The sequence below is a fragment of the Acartia tonsa genome, chromosome 14 (assembly GCF_053477335.1).
Source record: "Acartia tonsa isolate MP-2025a chromosome 14, ASM5347733v1, whole genome shotgun sequence".
NCBI lineage: Eukaryota > Metazoa > Arthropoda > Copepoda > Calanoida > Acartiidae > Acartia > Acartia tonsa.
In genome coordinates, this window is record NC_137273.1 from 4,172,220 (window position 1) to 4,195,978 (window position 23,759).

Here is a 23,759-nt window from a genome sequence, read left to right on the forward strand (position 1 = left end):
CTGAATAGAGAGTTAGATATAAACAGTTCACTAGTAAAGAGTTAAAATGTCTTTTGCCGCCAACGAGGAGTTGTACAATGTTTTGCAAAGTCGTATGGATCTAATAAAGGAGGAAATGATTAGTAGAGCTACAAATACTGATGATATCGAATTGAAGAGGGCACTGACCAGGTGCCTCTACCACCATGGTTGGGTGGAGGCTAACCTGCGCCACTGTCGCCCTGCTGCTGAGATGTCAGCTGCCGCCCAGGCTGCCGAGCTGTCTACTATGCTTCAGGAGATCAATCAGCACGAGGAGGAGTATCGTGCCATCTAGATGAGTCACCTCATAAATTATTAACTAGTATCAAAACATTTGTTATATTTCTAGTTTAATAAAGTTTATGAACATCCTTCCTAAAATAAATTGTTTATTTTCGTATCCAGAGTAGTTGGATGTGTGTCTGTTAAATCTTAACCTATATTGTTTTATCATATGTGTTTTAAAGTACTTCCTCATTCCGACTAGAGAAGTTCTTTACCTAGGTAGTAAGATATATTAGTGTTGTCATGTAGTTTTGAAAGATATTTCTTCTTTCCGGTGGGAAATGACTCTGCTCTAGTTTTGAATTAAAGTGTTAAGTTTTCTTCATTCCGGCGGGAAAAGACTTTGCCTAGTGTTAAAGATATCTTAAATATTATGAATACTTCTTTCCGGCGCATGTGAACTCTGCCTAGCTAAAGAAAATATATAAATGTTAAGTTTCTCTTCATTCCGGCGTAGGTAGCCTCACCCTAACTGTAAAAGGTATTTAAAAGTATTGAAAGTGTAGGTTTAAGAGATATATCGCCTCTGCTTGGTCCTAGATATGAAAAATATTAAAAATATTACTTCATTCCGGTGAGAGAAGACTCTGCTCTTGTCTATTTCTAAATTGTAAGATATTATTAAGATTTCTTCATTCCGGTGAGGTTAGACTCTGCCTAGGTTTAAGAAATATATTAGTTAATCATGCAGTTCTGAGATATTACTTCTTTCCGGCGGTGACGATCTCTGCTCCTAGATTCAAGAAGGGTTTAGTTACAAAATATTTGATTTAATAAGAAACTGTTTCCTATCTATTTTTCTTTTGCTACCTATCTATATTTTGAAATAAAAATCTAGTCTATTCATTTTTGATTATACGCTACTTATGTATGTTTTCATTCTTTATGTCTTTTGGCTACTTATGATTTATTAAAATCCTTCACTTAAGAAAAAGGTGTTTTTTTGCAAAGATTTGAGAACTTCCCTTATTCGAAGTACTCAAATCTTTGCGTTTGTTTAACAAATTTTAAAATACGCTTAATATTAATTTTGTTAAGTTCTTCTGTTTTAAGAAAGAAACTTCCTAGTGTGTTTCTTCTGTTTCTTGCAAAGGCTGGGCATTGACCTAAAAAGTGTTCCATGCTTTCAATTGTGTCCTCCTCCTCACATTGTTCACACTGGTTCACGTTTGCCAGTTTCATGTTCTTAAGGTGTTTATTCAGGGTTGTATGACCTGTTAATATCTGCGCTATCATATTCATGTTTCTCTTGGGTTGGTTTGCTACCTGCCTCCAGATTTTTGTGTTTGCTTTGGGCATCATTAGCTTTGATTGTCTGCAGTTACTTAATCCTTCCCATTGTTTCTGCCACAGTGTCATCCCCCAGTTCTTGATTTCAGCTTTTATATTTGATTCTGCCATAGGTATGTGTGTCCAGGTTCCCTGAACTTCCATATTTGCTCCTTCTCGTGCTTTCCTATCAGCGATCTCATTTCCATTGTGTCCCTGGTGTCCTGGTACCAAGTTTATTGTTATATTGTTGGTTTCTGCTAATTTGTTAACCATCTTTTTTGTTTCTGATGCCAGATTTTCTTTTAATCTGTATTTTCCCAGGGTTTTTATCACAGCTTGATTATCCACGTAGAAACTTATATTCCTGCCTGTTGTACCTGTGTTGACCAGTGTGAAGGCTGCTTCTTGTATTCCTAGTAGTTCAGTTTGATACACAGTGGCTAGTGGTCCACTGTTATTGCATCCGTAGAGTCTGAGTCCTGCTTCGCTAATGACATATCCATATCCAGTTTTTTGTTCGCTTTTTGATCCATCTGTGAAGACCATTATGTCTTCATTGTCTATTTTTCCAGGTTTTAGTCGTTGTTGGTTGATAGTCTCTCTCCTTTCTATGATGGTTTCAAAGTTTGTTGGTATGCAGATTGTATGGTTCATCTTGTCTCTAGGGGCATGTATTAGTTTCAGGTTCTTTGCCATGTCCATGAGTGTTACAGCATGGCTTTTTTTGCTAAGGAGTTGTCCTGGTTGAATTTTCCAGCTTCCGTTGACAGCAAGTCTTTTATATGTCACCATAGCTTGCGTCTTGATAAAGATGTCTATAGGTTGAATGCCCAACAGGACCTCTAGCCCAGCTGTGGGCGTCGAGGTCATGGCATTTGATATTGCAATGAGTGCTTTCCTTTGGACTTTCTTTAGTATGTTGATTATTTCTGTTGTGTTAATTGCTGTTATCCATGCGAAACATCCGTATGTGAGTGTTGGTCTAATGATGCTGCGGTAAAGCCAGCGTCCTATTTTCTGGTTGACTCCCCAGGTTCTGTTTAGCATGCGGTTACAATGTACCCATGTGTTGTTGGCTTTTTCTGCTGCTTTTTCAACATGTTTCCTCCAGCTCAGGTTGTTTCTTATGGTTACTCCTAAGTATACATACTCATCCACCCACTGAAGTTTCTGCCCGTTCATTGTTATGTCCAGGTATTTTGGTTTCATGCCTTTCCTGCAAAAAAGCATGACTTTTGTCTTGGCTGGACTAAAGCTTAATCCGTGTTCTCCAGCCCATTCTTCTAATGTGTAAATGTCATTTTGAAGGTTTCTTACACAGTCCTCTTCAGTTTTTCCTACACTGATTACATGTGTGTCATCTGCATAGATGTTTCTTTTGCAGGGATGTATTTTTGGAAATCTGTGGTCTAGATTATTTTTGGCCATGTTCCATAGGTCCACTGATGCCACCCCTCCCTGCGGGGTTCCTCTGGTGGTTTGTTTACTCGCTGATTCTCCATTTATTGTTGCTGTGACTGTTCGTCCTCTGAGCATTTGTTCTGTCCAGGCACATGTTTCCCTGTCTGCACCAATATCTGTCAGGTTTTTAATCATGCTTTTAACTGTCAGCATGTTAAAGGCTGCGCTCATGTCGCAAAAGAGCACAGCAACAAAGTTGTTGTGCTCTAGCCCTTTTTCAACTGTGGCGAGAAGAGAGTGTATTGCATCCTCTGTTCCTACTGATTCTTTGTAACTGTAAATATTCCTAGAAATTTCCTTTCTTAAAACTTTTTCATTAAGGTTCCAATATAGACATCTTTCTAATCCTTTCAGTAGAAAGGATGATAACGATAGTGGTCTCTTAGATTTAGGGTCCGTATAATCTTTCTTACCAGGTTTGTCAAGGAAACAAACTTTTGTGTCCAGCCAACACTTAGGACTATAACTCAATCTTACACTATGTCTGTACAGTCTAACAATGTCTCCTAAGATTGAGTCAAGTCCTTTTTTTAACAGAACGGGGTAAATACCATCTCCCCCGGGGGATTTGAAATTACCAAAACTGTTAATGGCAGCTCTAACTGATTCTTCATTTATCACACTATCCATATCTATCCTTTTATTATTACTTGAATGATCTATGGGTACATCATTGTCACCTTCTGGTTCCTCCGGAAAGTGTTCCTCAAGCAGTACCTGCAGAGACTCACTTACAGTCTTAGTGAATTGTCCGTCTTTCTTTTTAATTGTTCCCATTTGTTGTTTTTTACCCCTTTTGAAGATTTTTTGCACTTTTGCTGCCGTGTCCAGTTTTGTCATTTCTGCACAGAATTTTTTCCAATCTTTACTCTTTTCTTTTTGTATTAGTCTGGCATGTCTGTTTCTTAACTGTCTATACTCTTCCCACCTTTCTTCTGTTTTTTCCCTTCTTACCCTTCTCCTCAGCTTTTCAACTTCTTTTTTTGATTTTTCTAAAGTCTTACCCCACCATCTTGGTTTCTCTTTTCCCTTTTTCTCTGACTCTCTACAACTCTCTTCAAACGCTTCTATTATGTCTTTCCTTAGGTCTTCTGCTTCATTATCTAATCTATCTATATCTATCTCTTCGCTATCTATTCTCTGTCTACCATTTCTCTTACTTTGTAATGCTTGTTTATAGTTTTGCCAGTTGGTCTTCTTGACATTTCTGAAAATACTAGTATTAATATTTGGTAGTGACTCAATCATGAAATCTATGTATTTGTGATCGGAGTGGCTGTCATATTCACTTACATGCCAACTTACTATTTTATTTGCAATCTCAGGTGTGGCTATCGTAATATCAAGAACTTCTTCTCGAGATTTAGTTACAAAAGTAGGTTTACCTATCTCGTTCATAATCATGAGTTGGTTGTCTAGAATATAATCCAATAGGGCTATTCCCCTTGGATTTATATCCGTAGATCCCCAGGCTGTGTTGTGGCTGTTGGCATCTGTGCCTACTACTATACCTATACCATTGTCTCTGGCATACCTTATGACCTCCTTGGTAATTTTCTCTGGAGGTAGTTTTACTGGTCTTACCCTTTCATCGCTGGCCATATATGTTGAAACAAGAATAGTATCCTTACCGTTAAGATTAAAAAGTACTGCTGCCTGATCTCTGTTGGTGAACTGTGTTAAAATTATACCTGTGACGTTTTTGTTTGTTATAATACATGCTCTATTACCTGCCTCTTTACTTTCGTAAATATTAACATTATGAAACATTTTTACCTTATTTTTAATTAGATAGGGTTCTTGCACTAGGGCAATTGCCCGCGCCCATCCTTTCCGTGAAGCTTGATCGTCTTGTCCAGTCCAGTCCGTTATTCGTTCTCCTAGTGTTAGGCTTGCTTGACAGCAGTGGTGGAGATTTATCTGAGTCAAGCTGGTGACCCTGACTTGATTGTCAGGGCTTATCTGCTGTTGATTAGTGCCTGCTGTTTCCTGGGGCTAAGGCTATAGCCTTAAAACCAGTTCTGACAGTCTCGATTTCATCAACTATTCTTTGTCTTATAGCTGCCTTGACCTCCTGCTCCACATTCGACCCGTGAAGAAGTAGGTCACTAAAACCTAATTTCAGCTTGCCGTTGATAGCAGGGTTTTTCAGCTTGTTGATTATCCTCTCATCTACCTGGAGTCCAATCTTGAAGAAACCAGCAGAGTTCAGAGGTCCTATTTCGTGCACCTTGAAGTGGTAGAAGCGAGTTACCCCATCCTCCTTGTATTTGAGAATAGGGTTGCATACCTTTATCCTCATTGTCAGCTGCTCCAGCGTGTAGTTGGTCCACTTACCGTGGACAGATGTCCACATGTTCCTGTAGACACGGTCCTCCGCCAGGTATATGTAATATTCCAGGGGATCTACCTCGTCATCTTGTTCCGGTGGCTTCAGGGTTTTGGCTACATTTATAATGAATTCCGCCATATCTTTTGTGCCAGCTGAGAGCCAGCCTACTCCTGTTTCTTTGGAATAGCCTGCAACCGCATCATATTCAAAGTTATCGCCAAACTGCTGGATATGTTCCATGTATGCTCCAAGGAGTTGGAGATCCAGCTCATCCAACTGTGCTTGTGTGAGTTTTGCTTCTTCCATGGCATAGGTAGATCGCACTTTGACTTCAAACATGAATCTTTCTTTCTTGCGGACTATGTCCGAGAAAGATTCCTTACTTAGGTAGGTATCGATGACCTCCTGCTGGAGTGGGTCCTCGGCTCTCACTTCCATCTCCCTTGAGGTCTTAGCCTTCTTGAGTCTCATACGTCTCTCATATCCTATGGATCTTTTACTGCCCTTAAAAATATCAAAATCATCAGTATTAATATCATCATTATTTACCTCTTGTGTCCTATTCACTGTCATTTTTCTCTTTGCTTCTCTACTAAGTATATCTGTCCATTCTCCTTCATTGTCTTTCATTTTCTCCCATATCTCTGCGCACGTCTGTCTTTTCTTTTTGGTCTCAGTTTCCTTGTCTCCTATCCAAGTTCTGTCCATTGTCTTGCCTGTCGTTTCCAAATCTTCAAGTACACTTTCATTAGCTGTCGGTTCTTTGTCCGTTTCTGTCATTGTCAAGTCATTTTTGTCATCTGCATCTAATAGCTCTTCACCAAAATTTAATTTATTTAGGCTCTCATTGATGTCAATCTTGGATTTGGCGTCCAGGTTTCCCCGGTCTCTGCCGTCTCCATTCATAGTGCATCTTGTCGTGTCCTGGTCGAAAGATTTCGATAGGTCTCTACGACAATCGGTTACCTGACTATTTGCTGTTACATTGGGGCCCCCATAGCCAGGTCCAAGGGGCGTTCCATGGCCAACGGTAGCTGAGGCTCCGTCCTTGACGGGCCCGAGAGTTCCAGCGCCATTAGCTCCACTGGCACTCCCATCACTAGTTCCTTCGGGTGTAGCGTACATGGTAAAAAGGTCTGTAAGAGATCAGAAAAATTAATAATAGGCTATTAAAGAATCTATCTCTTATGGAAGTAGAGAAAAAGGTCCTAAAAATTTACATTGTAGGTCAAAATTTACTGTTAAAGGTGAAAGTTAAAAAGGTGAAAGACAACCAGATAAAAGTCCTAATAAAAGATGAACTGTCAAAAAGTAAAAATTATAGATGTAGCATCAGTCAGGGTTGCTAAAAGCTGTGTTAGTTTAAAAATTTTTAATAGTTTTAGGCTGCTACTAGCCTCGGCAGAAACTATTAAAACCTAAAAGAAAGTAAAAATGATTAAAAGAATATACGCTTCACACATTTGGAAAATTATTCACTTGTTGTATAGAAAAATCTGATGTTTGAAATTGGTGTACACTACCGACAGACAAACAACTAGTTCTGACACACACACATGCGTGTTTCATACAGACACGTATGCATAAGACACACACACTCATACACTCAACCCAGCTGATTATATTATACGGGAAAATCACGCAACCTCATATAAGTATAATGGATTAATATGGATCACGCAACCTCCCATCAAACATATATCAACTTTTCACATTTCCCTCCCTTTGTCATTGACCCTTTTTGAGTGGACTTTAAGTAATAAAAATAAAAACCCTTGCATTTGCTCATATCCTACGTTCTTTAGTTTGTGGTCTGTGTGAAACTGGTCCTATTATCCCTTTACATGAAAACACTATTAAAACAACAACACTTTGTAGGTTCATGATTAGTTCAGGCAGGTTTAGGTTCAATCCTGGGATCTCCCCCTCCTTCCCTATCCAGTCTCGCGTGGAGAGATTGAATTTTTGACTGGTTCACATCACAATCTTGTTGTGATCTGACCCAGCCCCTCCTCCAAAAACTCCGGACGCCCATGATACCTGGTTGTTGCAAAATCCTCAGTTTACCCGCTGATTTTACCCCAACCTGAGACCTAGACAGATAGATAGACAGTTAGAATATAGACAGGCAGATAAATAGATATATAGAAATATAGATAGACAAATAAATGTAAAATAGAGATATAGATAGGTAGGCAAACAAACATATATATAATATAGAGATAAACAGACAGAAAGATAGACGGATAAATAGACGGATAGACAGACATATAGATAGAAGCTAGATATTCAGATAGAAATACAGATAGATAGATGAAAAAAATAAATTTAGAGATAGGTAGAAAGATAGATTTACAGATAGATAGACAGCTGGATGAACAGATGGATAGATATACAGATGGATGGACAGATAGATAGATATACAGATGGATAGACAGAATAATGAATAGATAGACAGATAAATAGACAAACATATAGATAGACAATTAGATAGATTAAAAAAACACATAGGCGAACCATCTTAATCTTAATAAAAAAGTTTCATTTTCTTTAATTTTGTTAAATAAACCTTTTTGTTAAATACTTGTAAAATTTGAGATAAAAAGCTTTGATATACGCTGCAAAATTGAACACCATATCAGCCTATCATCAATTATTGAAATACATATAGGTTTTCAAAAAGGCTAATTTTCTATTTAAAGTTTTATAAAATAAATAGACATACTAAATATATGCATGGTATAGCATAAATTATATAAATAAACATGGTATTTTTACTCAAAGTATCAAAATAACTCCAAATTCTATTCCTTTTAGAAATATAGCTTAAAACCATCCACTTTTAGTACTGAAACCAATGGTTCAGAGCCTTTCCTAAGTCATCAATTACAATTAAACCATTTTGGAAGGTAAAGTCAATCAATAAACTTTTTATTTTCCGGCCTTTGGTATGATAACTTTATACTTTTCAATCTCTTTTGTGTCTCCATATGTCTTTAGTGTTTCGCTTATTTGATTTTCAAGTTATTTCATAACAAATTTGTTTAAAGGATAGAATGTTTATGGATTATATAAAAAAACTACATCCAAAACTAGCGGAGAACTAAAATTTTTTTTTAAATATTAAGAAACAGAACTTACTAATGTGTCATGAAGTGTATGTTGATTGATCTGAGGATTATTTACAAAAAATAAAACATTTAAAGACAATCAGCTTTTCAAATAAATTTTAGTTTAAAAAGCAGATGATAAAATTAAATATACAAATGTCCGAAGCAGCTAATAGTGTATATTAAATAATTACGCCATACAATACAAATGAAAGGCAGTGTACATTTTAATTGACCAATGGTAGGCCAGTATGACGTAACTTTCTATAGGCACCATAAGCTGTTTCCAAATTTCCGTTATTGAGGGGAATCATCAAAAGCACAGTAAGAGTTGGAGATGCGACCTCCAAATTTCAAAATTCTTTGAACGTATGAACACGACTTTTACAGAAATGCTTCGCATCTAGTCCACTTACTTATATTCGCTATAAATTTTACACCATATAAAACTCTGATCTAAATAATGATTGACAAGCCATGGTAATTATCGCGTGTAACTCAGGCACAAGATACAATTACTCTGGCTAGCCCATAGGCACTTTTTATAGGTTTTTAAGAATTTATTAGTCTATTCTTACCAATATAATACCTTATATGGGTAATACTAGCCTAATCATGGTAAGCTGTATGTGATTGAATATTGTTATATGCTTATAAAAACATAATATCTATTGTTAAAGTAACCATGTAACCATCCTGTACTAGTATGTATGCCTACAACCATAGCTTCATTTACGTCACAAGTTTAACATACAAACACTTTATTAAACAGACAAGGGCTTAGATCCTGATAAATAGTTGTTGTTATAGCTTGCACTTCTTAAAATATCTCAGTTATTCATTGACTCTCGAACCATCAAGTTCTTCTGGCTTAAAGGTAATGACTTAGTTGTTTTGGCATGCATTGTAGTTTAAATTTAGGTCCCTCAGTACTTAGCATGAATTGTGCCTAGGTCTTATGTTAGAGATCTAACACTAGGCACAATTTAATGTTTTGGACTTAGGGCATTTTCTGTCCTACACTACTTATGTTTATTATAACTTATCCTGTAAATATTTTCATACTTAACTGATTCACTTGTAATGTAAATACACTTTATAAAACCATCTTCCTTCTTAAGTGCTTAATATACTTATATGATATAAACTGCGAACCAAAAAAATAGGCAAATCCGAATTTTCAAAATGGCAGCTTCATTATTCATTTGGGACGAATTTACTGAAAATATAAAATGTAGATGCATCTTTTTGTTACAAGTTTCCACCGTTGATTTTTTATTAATCAGCACCAATGAAGCACAAGATCTCAAAAACAGCATTTGGGGTAAAAACTGGTGAACCAAAAAGATATGCAAATCCAAAACAAATCAATGGAAAAACGATTTTTTTGCACTTTTCTTCTGTTTAAAGATTGATTCTAATAAATTCACAATTTTTAAAGGGATTTATGCATTAATTATTATGAAATGTAGCATAAGGTAGAAATTAATGATTTTTTTAAGTAAGAAATATTAGAAAAAAAGAAATTAAACCCCTATCACTTCTGAGGACAGTTGTTGACCTCCAGTTTAATGGATGTAGCCTAATACATGTTAAAGATAAAAATTACCCTAAAAATATTAAAAAAATGCTTTTTAATGTGTTAAAAAAACATATTTTAAAATCTTGATTTTGAGGATGATGTCCTTCTAGATGTTCCTATTGGTGATGATGGTGAGCCAAATGTTATCTAAGTACATGCCCATTACAACAACTTGTTTATCAACCCATGTACCATTTATTGTAGTCATAGCAATCTCCAATGGAGCCTGATGACAAGAAATATAAACATCTTCTAAAAACGACAGTATTTACCTTATGCATTGGAGTAATTAAAATTGCAATTTTTTTCTTTTTTAATACTGCTTGGCTGGAGGCTGCTATGAATACAAAAATTGGACCATAGTTCAATATATAAGTTGTCATCATGGTCATGCACTTTGATAACATTTGGCTCACCATCACTACCCATAGGAGCATCTTAAAGGCCATCATCCTCAAAATCAAGATTTTAAACTGGATTTTTTTAACACATTAAAAATCATTTTTGTATACTTTTGAGAGTAATTATTATTTTTAATATGTATTTAGCTTCATCCATAAGACTGGAGGTCAGCAACTGTCCTCTAAAGTGATAGGGGTCGAATTTCTTTTTTCTAATATTTCTTATTTTAAAAAATCATTAATTTCTACCTTATACTTCATTTCATAATAATTAATGCATAAATCCCTTAAAAAATTGTGAATTTATCAGAATCAATCTTTAAAACAGAAGAAAAGTGCAAAAAAAATCGTTTTTCCATTGATTTGTATGGATTTGCATATCTTTTTGGTTCACCAGTTTTTACCCAAAATGCTGTTTTTGAGATCTTGTGCTTCATTGGTGCTGATTAATAAAAAATTAACGGTGGAAACTTGTAACCAAAAGATGCATCTACATTTTATATTTACAGAAAAATCATCCTAAATGAATATTAAAGCTGCTATTCTGCAAATTCAGATTTGCCTATTTTTTTGGTTCGCAGTTTAGATCGAACATCTTAACAAGCCATTTATTCTTAGATTAAAGCAATATAATACTTCGCGTGGGTATTTGTTGAGCTACCACGGGTTCAACCAAATTCGTATTATACTTGTGGGAATAAAAGGAAAAGCATTCTACACTGACGAACCGACGATGAGAATGTCTATGTGTATTGCAGTAAAAGTAGGATTTTAAGTAGTACTCATAGAAGAGCAATCTCCATACCATAATATTGGACAAGCCCCCCATTCGCACTACCAGAGTATTAGTCTTATATTTCTTCCAAGGCATCATGAGGTTTAGATATTTTTTCAGTGGATATCAAAATTGATTATTTTTAATGTTTGTTCTAGGTGGATGAAGGACTAGGCATGGTAAACAAAAAAGCGGACTAATGTAAGGATTTTTTACGCTTTTGTAGAAATTTCAGTAGAAACAGTTTTTAAAGTATGACTCAGAACCGTAGCCATATTGGAATTTTTATCACGGGAATCTCCGGTGGTTTACTTCAAAGTGCACAGTCCAGCACAAACCAATTCAAAAACAAAAGAGAAAATAAGGTAAAAATACTCATTTTTTAACAATTAATAGATAAACCAAATATAAAAAAGAGAATGTTTCCAATAAAATATATTCTTAAGGTAAAAAAAAACTGTTATGGAAATTACTATAAAAATAACAACAAAAATTTTAAAGTGTTTTAAATTTGAAATGTTTTATCCATATATAATAAATCCACTAAATAAGTCAAATTGAATAATATATAAATAATATCTTGAAGATCAAATAACAAACTGTAAAGTATATTTCTAGATTTGTTTACAAATATATTTTCCTGTCTCATTTTTAGTCAGGGATGTTTCACCTGCGGAAAATTCTCAATTTTCTCTGATAACTCTAGTAAATACTACGCCCCTAGAGGCATCTTTTCTATTTGAGATTTAAAAAGATGAAGTACAAACATTTTTTGGAGTTGTGTTACCCTCCTCCAAAATAGATAAAAAAACCTTTCCAGGACCTATGAGAAGCTACATTGTAAAGGAAAAGCATATCGGTTCAGTGGTAAGCGAGATCCTTCGGTACAGACAGACACACACACACAAGTAGACATATAGATATCCTGTTACTTTCATATAAGGATATTTTTTATTTACAAAATTTTAATAAACAATGGTGCTATTGTCATCATCAACGTAAATAATATAGTAGTGTTTTAGGAAAAGCATTTTTTAATAACAGGGCAAAATAGTTTTTTCCCAGACAATATGTCTCTCCTTTTTGGACGATGCTAAAAAGAAGTATAAGATTCCAGTTCTCAGTATTGTTAGAAGATAGATTTCATTTTCCAATTTAAATCAATTTGTAAAACCTTTAAATCGATTTTAATATGGCTTCTTATAAATCATCTTTAAAGTAAAATTACAATTAAATTTCGTGTTTAAGCATTTTATTTCATTTCAGAAAACAGAAATTGTTAGCTTAAAAACTTTGGTTGTATATCAACTTATTGTCCATTGTCTTATTCCTGTGTAATTGTATCCCTTTTGAGTCTTTTGCAGGCAGGGAGAGGACCATGGCATTTGAATTGATTTCAAACAGTTTCTTTCCTAAAATATGTACATATGACCAAAATCAGAAACAAGGGATAAAATTCCATGAAGTTTTTAATAACGTTTTCTTATTTGTTGCCTCATCAACTTTGGGAACTTTTAGTGAATTTTGATTGGTTGGCTTATTAAGTTTAGTGTCCAAAGGTTTCGACCACTAATTGTAATCTATAGAAGGGGTAATTCTGTGTACCATCATTAAGGATGTACATATTTATCGGCCATTGTCATATCCCCATATCACTGGGGGTCTTTAGTTGTATTTTTGCGGGTAGATAAAAATATCCCAGAGCAGAATTATTCTTGACTCTCTCTACCACCTAATTCATGCAGTTATCACAAAACAACATCATTTTTAAAGCGAAGCTTTTTTATAAGTAGGGTCTCTAACTTTTATCTCCAATTTAGGCAAGTTAAAATTGTTCTATCGGATTAACATTTTGGTCCTAAAAATGTGTCATGTATTTAACAATTTCGATAAATTTACACACAATTTTATCTATTTTTTTTATTATTTTGTTCTATCACTAACATCTGATTTAAGAGCTTCGCTTTCATATATGCTGTAATTTGTAAAAAAAAATACTTTGGGATTGGGAATTAACAAAAAAGTTTCAGGTTTTCAGCTAGTTTGTTGAAACACCGACATCTCTCTCTCTGTTTACCTCAGGCCCTAAGTGCAGAGGGCTTCAAGAGAATAGGATGCTACGGAACAGGGGTGTCAACAATTTGTACACTTTTTCCGTAAAGTGTCTATATGACCTTAAATTCTTTAAAAGATATTAGATGAAAATTAACACAGGCTACAAAAAGGACCAATAAATCATTAGAAATGTTTTACCTTTTAGGCATTTTATGTTTTAAGAAGAAACAAAATGAATATTTAGGGTTTTATTTTTGGGTATGTGACACCCATAGTTTCAAGGAAATGGCCTAAAAATTGGCAGATTCTTGTTGTATGATTTTATATACTTGTACACAATAGAATTGCAATATAATATGTCCATCTATCTATCTATCTTTTTCTGGCTGCCTGTTTATCTATCCATCTATCAGTTTGTCTATCTACCTACTTATATTTCAATCTAACTAATTATCTATCTTTTTAACTATTCATCCAATTATCTTTCTAAATGACAATTTATCCATCCATGCACCTAAATGTATATCTGTATAACTACTTGTCTAACAAAACACCTATATACATATATATAGCTTGCTGGCTTGAAAAAAGAACTTAAACTCCCCTAGAATTAGAAAGGTCATAATTTTGTCATATTTCAACCTAGTAAAGTTTTAACAAAGATGACGGCGTATTTTTATAATATCAAAAAAACAGCCGAACTGAAATATGCCAAAAAGGACGTGAACTCAAATTTAAACAAAATCAATGTATTACACTATTTTCTGAGAGAACCAATAAGAAAGCCAAAACAGCCAGTCAAACAAACATTTAAGGAAATTTATAATTATAGAGATACAACGCATCTAAAAAAACTAGAATTATGCATGGAATAACTTCAGATACTGTTACTTATTCTTTTAGTGAGAATCTACGCCACAAAGCTTATTGTCTGTTGATAATCGTAATACTAATACATTTTAAGAGTACTGTTATATAAAAGTACCTGGATGTCTGTTGTTTGTATGAGTGTCTGTAACAAAAGATCAGGCTCAAACATATGGAAATCCTTTTCAGTGAAACTTAGTTATATGTCAAGAAATATTATTAGAAGGGTAACTCGTAAGTTTTATCGCCAAGCACACATCCACTTTTTTTCTTTTAAAACCTAAATTAAAAGTGGTCCTTAGACCCCTCCCACCCCCCAACTAATCTTTAAAGTGTTCCAACATCTTTCTAGATAAGTAGTCAGAATTTTAAACATATTTTATTTTCTAAAAAGCACCATACAAGACAATTTAAAAAGTATATGCCTCAAAACCAGAAAAATTATTATATTTAGGTATTTTTTTGGAGGGATGCAAAACCTTCATTTTAGTTTAGTGTAAAGAATATTTAGTTAAGCATTAAAACTTTAACTTTGTTTTTTTTTTAATAGTTTTTTCCTTGTTTAAAATGCAGTGTAATGAGTATTAAATTATAAAATTGCATATAAATTCTGTAAAACAATTCATTATGCATCCTGAGAAGCGAAGCTTTTCTAAAATTAGGAAATATACGTAATTAATGCCTTTTATATTTTTTGGGATTTAAAAAAGAATATTTTCTAATATTAGACCTGTCTGTACGTCCATTCGTAATGGATATCTACTATGCTCGGTTATTAAGGCATATTAGATTATTCTTATCGACTTCAAAGTTAGCAGTATGATTCCTATAACAGTAAGCGTAGTAGCAACTCTACAAACATAATGGAAACGTCGGTAGGTCTGTTTGTCTCTATAATTAGGGTCGGTCCGTACGTCCGTCCGTCCGAGATAGATAGCTTTTATTCGTTAATTTAGGCATGTTAGAATTGTCCTATCGATTTCAAATTTGGCATGATGATTCCTATAGTAGTTAGGTACGATTTAAAAACCGTAGCAACTTTATAATCATCACCAGAATGTCCGTACGTCCATTTTAAACATGTTGATTTTTCTACTTTTTTAACAACAAATTTTTATGTGATCTAATTATCCGTTTGATCTGATTTTTGGTATATTGATTCCTGGGACAACAAAGAACAAAAGAACAATAGTATAAGCGAATCAACTCTATAATCAAGTCCTCAAAATGTAAGTATGTCCATAAACATTATCCTATATCAAGCAATTTTCCAACAAATTTACTTAAACTTTGCTTCGACTCTTTTGATACTTTTATATTCTAATTATTCAGTTCAGACACTATACAAGTGTTAATGTCCGTTTGTCCTACCGTTTCAGTGCTTCGCTTTTATGGATGTTGTCATCCTTGTTTTAAATAGAAATAGAAAGAACAAGAGAACTTTATAGAGTTAAAAGTTCTAATTTGCAGATTACCTATATGTGATGTTTAAAAAAATTAGTATGTCTACCATTTCTTAGTTATGTTAGCTTTACTTTCATCAATTTCGTCATCCTTGTAAAGGCATTACTTAGTTCAATTATGCCAAGAATTATGACCTTTCTAAAATATTATACCTGTTTTTTTTCGATAGATGGATACATGAATAGATAGATATAATATTTATAGGGGGAAAGATGGATTTAAAATGACATATATAAACATATTTTTTTTTATTTAATCAAAACAACTTATGTAAAGATAGAATATTTTTTTTTCTGGTATGACTTTGTATCAGATAAGATTACAACTAGTTCTGAGCCATAATAAAAAATTATGTATTGTTACATACAGTTTTCCACACACAAAAAAATCTAGAATTAAACCTAGTTTTGTAGGCCCATGCCAGAGTTTATCCCACAATTGGTTTATTACTATCCACAGAAAACTGTCTATAATACGATGCGACAAATAGTTAAACAAACATTATTTTTTACAGACTTTTTCATCCACCGTCAAAAACACAGTGAACATCTTTATAACCAATATATAAACCCTCGTAAGAAACAAGGGATAAGTAAAAAACCTAGAAGGTACTTTCATTTAAATGTAATTTGAGTACCGATACCCCCCCCCCCCCTTATTTTTTTGAAAATAAATTGAAAGGGGAGGTTTTTTTCCTATGCCTAAATCCTGCGGAGGGCTCTAACTGGGCCCTTACCTGTAGAGTCTTAAATCTACGGGGCTACCTAATACCCAATATAACCTAAACTAAACTTTGGTTTTAAAAGCTATTGATCCATCTCAACCCAAGACTACTTTATCAAACTAACATCTTTGTACAGGCCATATATATATTTCAATAACTAAGGTTATCATTCTCAATCGTCCTGTAAAGGAAAAAAAACACAAATCAGTAAATAATACATACAAAAAGTCTATTTTTGAAGAATCTGAATAAGACTAAACTAACCAAAAGTAAAAAAAATCTAACCTTTTATATTAGAAACGGTTCTCAGCCATACATAAAAATCATGTATATCATCGTATTACAGACAATTTTTTTCACAAATATTGAATTAAAAATCATAATATTAATATCAGTTTTAATCTTACTATTCTTTTTTTTTATTTTAATATCCAAGGAAAGCTGTCTATAATGGGATAAATAACTATTAAATTTGTTTTAATTTTAACAAGATACCTCTTTTTTCCTGGATAAATCTTCCCCCCTTTTTATCGTTAACATGTGTAAAATATTGTTTCCTATGTAATTTTCAGAATATTCCCCTAAGAGCATATTAGTAGTATATTACATAAGTAATAATGATTCAAAAAAGGGATGCGGGGATAGACCAATGGTTCTTTTTAAGATCTCTTCTGAATATTGAAGTTATTGGTGGAAAAGTTTGGATCAAATCAACAAATGAGAGGTTTATAACTTTGGGGACAAGTTTAAATAGTCCAATTTACCCTACTTTCCTGAATTTCGTCATAGGGATAGTTTACAAACATTATTACACTTGTCCCCAAAGTTTTATGATACCGTTTTCTTATTCGTTTGCTTTACAATTTTGATTGGTTGGTTCGTTAAGTTGAGTGTCCAAACGTTTCAACCAATAATTGTAATCTAAAGAAGGGGTAATTTTGTGTATCACCATTGGATATGTGTATCAATGTATAGGTCATTGTCTTATCCCCTTAAATACCTGTATGTAGAAAGGTAGGTAAGGTCAGACTAACAGTAAGGGGAGAATTAAAGAGTAGCATCGCTTATTTGAACCAGGTGTTTCTTTCCCTTAATCCAAAATTATTAACCACCCCCCCCCCCCCAAATGACGTATGCCTCCGCCATTGCATTAAAAGGTTTCAATAACATATCTAATAACCAATAAGTAGGAAGATAATAATTTATCTATCTATCTAACTATCTATCTATTTATCAATAACATATCTAATAACCAATAAGTAGGAAGATAATAATCTATCTTTCCTCTTATTTATTATTCCAGTGAATTATCTATCTATCTTCTTTTTTTCTCTCTCGCTCTTTCTTTCTCTATCTCTCTCTATACCTATTCATCACTTTTTAACTCTCTTTCTTCTTCTCACTCTCTCGCTCTAACTCTCTCTCTTTCTATCTATCTATCAAAATATTTTTAAAGGAACGAGTGTACATTGCACTGTAAATTATACTTACCTCCAAAGTTAATCAACTCTTTCGTTCTTTGTAAGGGAACCTTTTTTAGAATACAATTATTGGTTGAAGCGTGTGGACAGTCAACTTAATGAACCAACCAATCAAAATTTATACAGTTCCCGACGTTGTTAATTCAACGAATAAGAAAACGTTATTATAAAACTTTGGGGACTAGTGCAATAAACAGTCCAATGTATCCTCCCTCTCCTTCAGCATGGTAAAAAGAAATTATACTGGTCCAAAAGACAGAAAAGGTAACATTCCAAATATTGAATAATATTTTAATATTGAATAGGAGACATATACAAGAATATCTAAATATGTTTGTATAAAAATGTTTTACGTTTCGATAGCAGAGCCACTCTACAAATTTGCTTAGTCTGTCGGTTTGAATTCTTGGAGCCAATGGTCGGTCAGCGACCACCTTTAAAGCATGTGTAAAATATATCTATTTGGTTTTCAGAATGTCAGTTTAAGGAAAAAGTATTTTTTTATGAAGACTGCGATTAAGGGTACACTGGACTTGAAATCACACTGTTACCCAAAGTTTAATAACCACGTTATCTTATTCATTGGCTCATAAACAATAGGTGCTTTAATTGAATTTTGATTGTTTAGTTCCAAACAATGATTAAACAAACTTTTCAGCAATAATTTTAATCTACAAAAGGAATAATCTTGTTTAGAAATGTGTATCAATCTATCGTTCATTGCCTTATCCCTTAAGATCCCTAATATGAAATTTTAAATAGACTATCTTTAAAAGATTTGCTTTGCCAAGCTAGACATATCAGTTCAGCTATTTTAGAGATTTTAATGAACACAAACAAACAAAATTCTTCGTAATTTAAATTTTTTGAAAGTTTTGTAACAAAGTAGAAATACCTAAATATTTATTCCTAATGTTGCACAACAATATTTCATCATAATGTCTGATTTATGTATATTGTATATCTATTAAAAGTTGTTTTTTTTGCTTAAATATTATCCTTTGCAACTTTTCAAAACTGTTTTCATTTTGTCAATATGCAATTTCCATGATTTTTTCGACTATGTAAAGCATCACAAAAAGTGTTCATTCCTGACAATGTTTACTCAAATTTTCAAAATTGAAAAAACAAATTTCTGAGTGAATAATATCCAGTTTTAAATTAAATAAGACAATATTCACAGCTTAAAATTAAGTCTATATGTAAATCTCAGAAAGTAAGAGGATATTAAACTATATGTTATATTGGTACCCAAAGTTTTATTTAAAATTACATTATTTATTGCATTAAAAACTTTATAAATTTTCAATGAGTAGTACAAACCTTCAATGTCCAAACTTTTCCAGCTATAATTTTATTCTAATAAGGAGTTATTTTTGTTTATCCTAATTAGAGGTGTACATAAACTTATCTTATCCCTTTAAATCCCTGAGATGGGTTTTTGAAAGATGAATGCCGCTTTTCTTGATTGATTGATTGACTAGTCAGAGTATACAACTATTTATTTAATTATTTCGCTTTTGTTGGTACGGCCTTCATAGAAGAAAAACAAATTATCTTCAATCCATTTTTGCTGCATATTAATTAATGCATCTTTTTAGAGCTGTATTAGACATTTTACAAATAACTAAAATAATAATTTTAAAATTTTAATTCTTAAGTTGTATACTCTGTACAACGATATCGTCTTCGTTCAATCAATCAATGTCTAAAAAATGTCGAAAAAACGCGGCATTCTTTTTTAAGAACCCATTTCAGATCTTCTACTTTTTTTTATAAAATAAGTCCCTATCCTTCGATGACACATCGATTATCCATGTTAAGAAAAATAGACCGAATTCGTTATGCTTTTGACCATTAGCAATAAACATACAGAAATAGATGCATTACGCTAGATTGCCAATCAAACACAATAATCTGTCAGAGAGAGAGCGGACAATGGGCTATTTATTACACTAGTCCCCAAAAGTTATAAAATAAAATTTTCTCATTTCTTAGCTTTACAACTTTGGGGACTTTAATGAATTTTGATTGGTTGATTCACTAAGTTGAGTGTTTAAACGTTTCAACAACTAATTTCAATGTACAGAAGGGATAATTTTGTGTATCATTATTGGGAATGCAAATCAACTTTTCGGCTATTATCTTATCCCTTTAGATCCCTGAAAATCCGTCCTACTGAATTAAAATTTCTACAGACGAATATTTTTGTTTTTGTTTGGTCACATATGATTTAACCTCTGACAATAAATGCAGGTATCTAAAGGGATGGCCGATTTATTGATGTACATCCCCAATGATGGTGCACAAAATTACCCCTTTTTAGATTACTTTTAGTTGAAAAGTTTGTAAAGTTAACTGAAAGAACCAACCAATCAACATTTAATAAAAGTCCTCAAAGTTGATAAGCCAACAAATAAGAAACGTTTTTAAAAAACTTTGTGGACTAGTGTAATAAACATCCCAATGTAACCTCCCTAACTGAATAAATATCTCAAAGTTTAATGCTGAGAGATTAAACGATTTTTAGCTGTATTAATTGTACCAAAATGTGTACACTCTCAAACCAATAACGTGGTCAGAGTTTTCCATAAACTCTGTTCCTATTGGACTACTTTATGAATCGAACATCTGAACTTTCTGTATTTATTCATAGAACACTCATGAATAAGGGATATAAGAACATAATACAACCTTTTTCTAAACATCCAAGCCACTAAAAGTAAGATTTCAGCTGTCAAATTGTAGATATAAAAATTCTTTTTTTAAATTTGATTGTTGTATGAGCTAGGTATACCTGCATCCCTGAATATAATATAACATTATTATTATCTTTTTTTCGGGAAAACTTTTCTATAACTTAGTTTTGAACGTCTACGTTCAACAGCAATTAAAAATCTATAATCAGCATACATTTTTTTCTGATAAATTTAATTTTTACTGATTTATTTTGAGAACCTCAATCACAAGAAATATAATAAAGTAACAGGATTTTTGTCCTTTTGTCTGTTTTTTGTTACGAAAGATCTCACTATTGTTCTCCTGTACAGAGTAGCTCCTCATAGGTCCTGTTAAGGTTAATAACTATTTAATTTTTTTTTTTTGGGGGGGGGGATCCCTCCCAATAGAAATGACCCCTAGAAAAAAATTACGCCCAAAATTTGTTATTGTTTCAAAAACAAAAAAAAAGTTTTATTTTTACCTTTTCTTTTAAATCTAAAACAAAAGAAAAATGTGCTATCGAATTCTACTCTTCTCTAGTATACCTATAGACCTCTAGGGTCGTAGCCACTTGTAAAAGAATTTGATAAATAACACTGAAATCAAAGAACAAACGTTTTGTTGCTATTGGACTGGACGTAATTTTCCTAGTTTTCTATTATATATTTGTATGTAATAATATATGTAAAGGATTATCAATACACAAATTATTATTCAATGGAGTAGGGATAAACATTAAAATTTAAAGTTTCTGTTGTAAGCTATTAAAAGATTACTACGATTTGGCATCCTTTTTCATGAAAGATTTCTTTGAACTTTAGGTCCACGAAAAAAAAATTTAAAAAATATCTCATTACAAAACAACTAAAAACACGAATTAAGGCACATGATTTTATTTATATGTCTTCAAAACTACTAAAAACAAGATCATAAATGTCTTTTTGTCCAACTGTTTGTGTATCTTTGGCTGTCTAACTGTCCATCTGCCTAAATGGAGCTTAGAATATAACCAGAGGACCGATTAGGCTCTACTTGTTAGAGAAAATAACTATATACTGGTCATGCAAAAGTCTTGAATTATTTTTAGTGGGGGTTCTCCCTCCTACCTGAAAAAATAAACAAAAAAAATTTTAAACTTTAAAAAAGCTAAATAATATATTGAGGAAGAACTCCAACCATCCCATTTCAAAAAATAAAAATAAATGTTTAAGGCGACCAATTATAGCTTATTGGAAGGAGGTCTGTAGAGGCTGACGGCAAAGCCACTGTTATTTGAAATATTAGTAAACCATAGTACAGTAATAACTTATTTTTATTATTCCCAACTTTTCAAGTTTTGTTATTGCTGCGCTAATTATGGAGATGATTATCCTTATTTGAATATTCAAGTACATATATTGTTCCTTTTTAAGGCAAATTTAAAGATTTCTTGTAATATCACTAAATTTTGTATGCTATTTATTCCAAAGTTTCAAATGTTTACTTTTTGAGTTGTAGATTACGTCAAAATAACTAAAAGTCAACTTTTTAGTTATGATTATAGTTTTTAAAAAAAGCTTTTAAACTGTTTCAGAAATCACCATGCCAAGTTTAAAATCTATAAGTTAAGTCAAACATGCCTAAATTACCTATAACATCTATCCTTTTCGGATGGACGGATGGTTCGACCGACCCTAATTGTAGAAAAGCTATGCTTTTAACATGGTACTTTTTTGCTATTGCATAAATTGGCTGCACCTAAAAATCCACCAAAATCATTAGTACAAAATTTATTGGGTATCATTACAAGGTAATAGTTTTCTACAAAAATGGCTTCACAACGAAAAAGGTAGATGTTAAAAATGAATCTTTTTTTATTTTTGGGATGTTCGTCTGTCTATTTGTTATAAGAGTACATGAATTTTAACAATTGTTTTTATAGAATTTCATTTAGTCCTTTCAATTTCGGTTATATTGATGTGCAGACATAAACTGTGCTGTAGTCATTTGGCAGCTAGTAAAATTGTGTTGATTTATCAATATTTAAAAGTTAGAAAACTAACTACTTTGCAAAAAAACAGGGTTTTAATACTAATTAGTAGAAAACCATGAAATATGTTTTTTTCTGATAGAAAACTCCCCAAGCCAATAAATGAAATGAGATAAAATGATTAATTTTTGTAAGGATCAAGTGGGTTAAATAAACCAATTGTATAAAAAATATAATCTTGTATCTGTAATGGATTTTGTCATTCTTTTTTAAGCTATAAGAATTACTCACATAAACATTTAAATACATATTTTGAAGCTTAGATGTTCCAACAAGCACAATATTGGTCTGTAATGATCTGTCATGCTTCTGAGTTTGTTGTATATCTATAATACAAAGTAGCTTGATGTCTGTCTGTCCGTCTGTCTGTCCCTTAAGATCTTGGTAACCACTGAACCGATCGGATTATACTCTTCAAGGAATATACCTACTGGTCCTGTGGTGGTTTTAGTCTATTTTCTTGGGGGGTGGGACACCCCAAACCCCCCAAAAAAATAAAAAAACCCACCCCCAAAAAATTTTTTTTTACATTTATTGTAAAATTTCAGTAACTGCTGATCAAATTGGGCTCTACCCTTCTGGGAATATACCTACTGGTCCTCTGGTGGTTTTAAGCTATTTTCTTTGGGGTGGGACACCCCAACCCCCCCAAAAATAAAAATATCCCCGCTTCCAAAAATTTTTTATTTTTTAAAATTTTTGTAAACAAAACCCAGTAATTGGGGTGGGGGAACCCCACTGCAACATGGGGCGAAGCCCCCATGAATCCCCCCCCCCAAAAAAAATTTAAATATTTTTTTTTATTTTTGTGTATGCGAACAACCTAGGTTTGATTTTTACGAATTGAAATTTTTGTGTATACGGCAAACAACCTGGGTTTAATTTGTAAAAATTAAAATTTTTGTGCATAAAGCGCACAGCCTGGGTTTAATTTTACCACAGAGTAATTAAACAAAGAATAATTTTTTTGAATATTTCTTTTAAGCAGGGTTGACTTCCTATAACTATATAGTGCGAAGCCCCTAGAGGCTAGGGGCGAAACCGCTAGTTCTTAATATTTGAGAACGTCCTACAACAATGGATATACATTACGTGGATACATTATCTGATAAAATGTTGCTCCAATACCTGCATCAGTGCATACCCCCCTTATGACTTTACCCCATCCTTTCCCTTGAC

At 33.0% G+C, this 23,759-nt stretch overlaps 1 protein-coding gene across 1 annotated transcript; it reads right to left on the reverse strand.

Annotated features, from left to right (window-relative positions):
- Positions 1-1,007: 1,007 nt before the first annotated feature.
- LOC145306380 (uncharacterized) lies at positions 1,008-4,641 on the reverse strand. Its single transcript, XM_080148472.1, has 3 exons — positions 4,200-4,641; positions 1,413-3,881; positions 1,008-1,039 (listed from the first exon to the last, which is right to left on the reverse strand). The coding sequence occupies exons 1-3, from the start codon at positions 4,639-4,641 to the stop codon at positions 1,008-1,010; spliced, it is 2,943 nt and encodes a 980-aa protein (XP_080004598.1).
- Between the last annotated feature and the right edge of the window lie 19,118 nt (positions 4,642-23,759).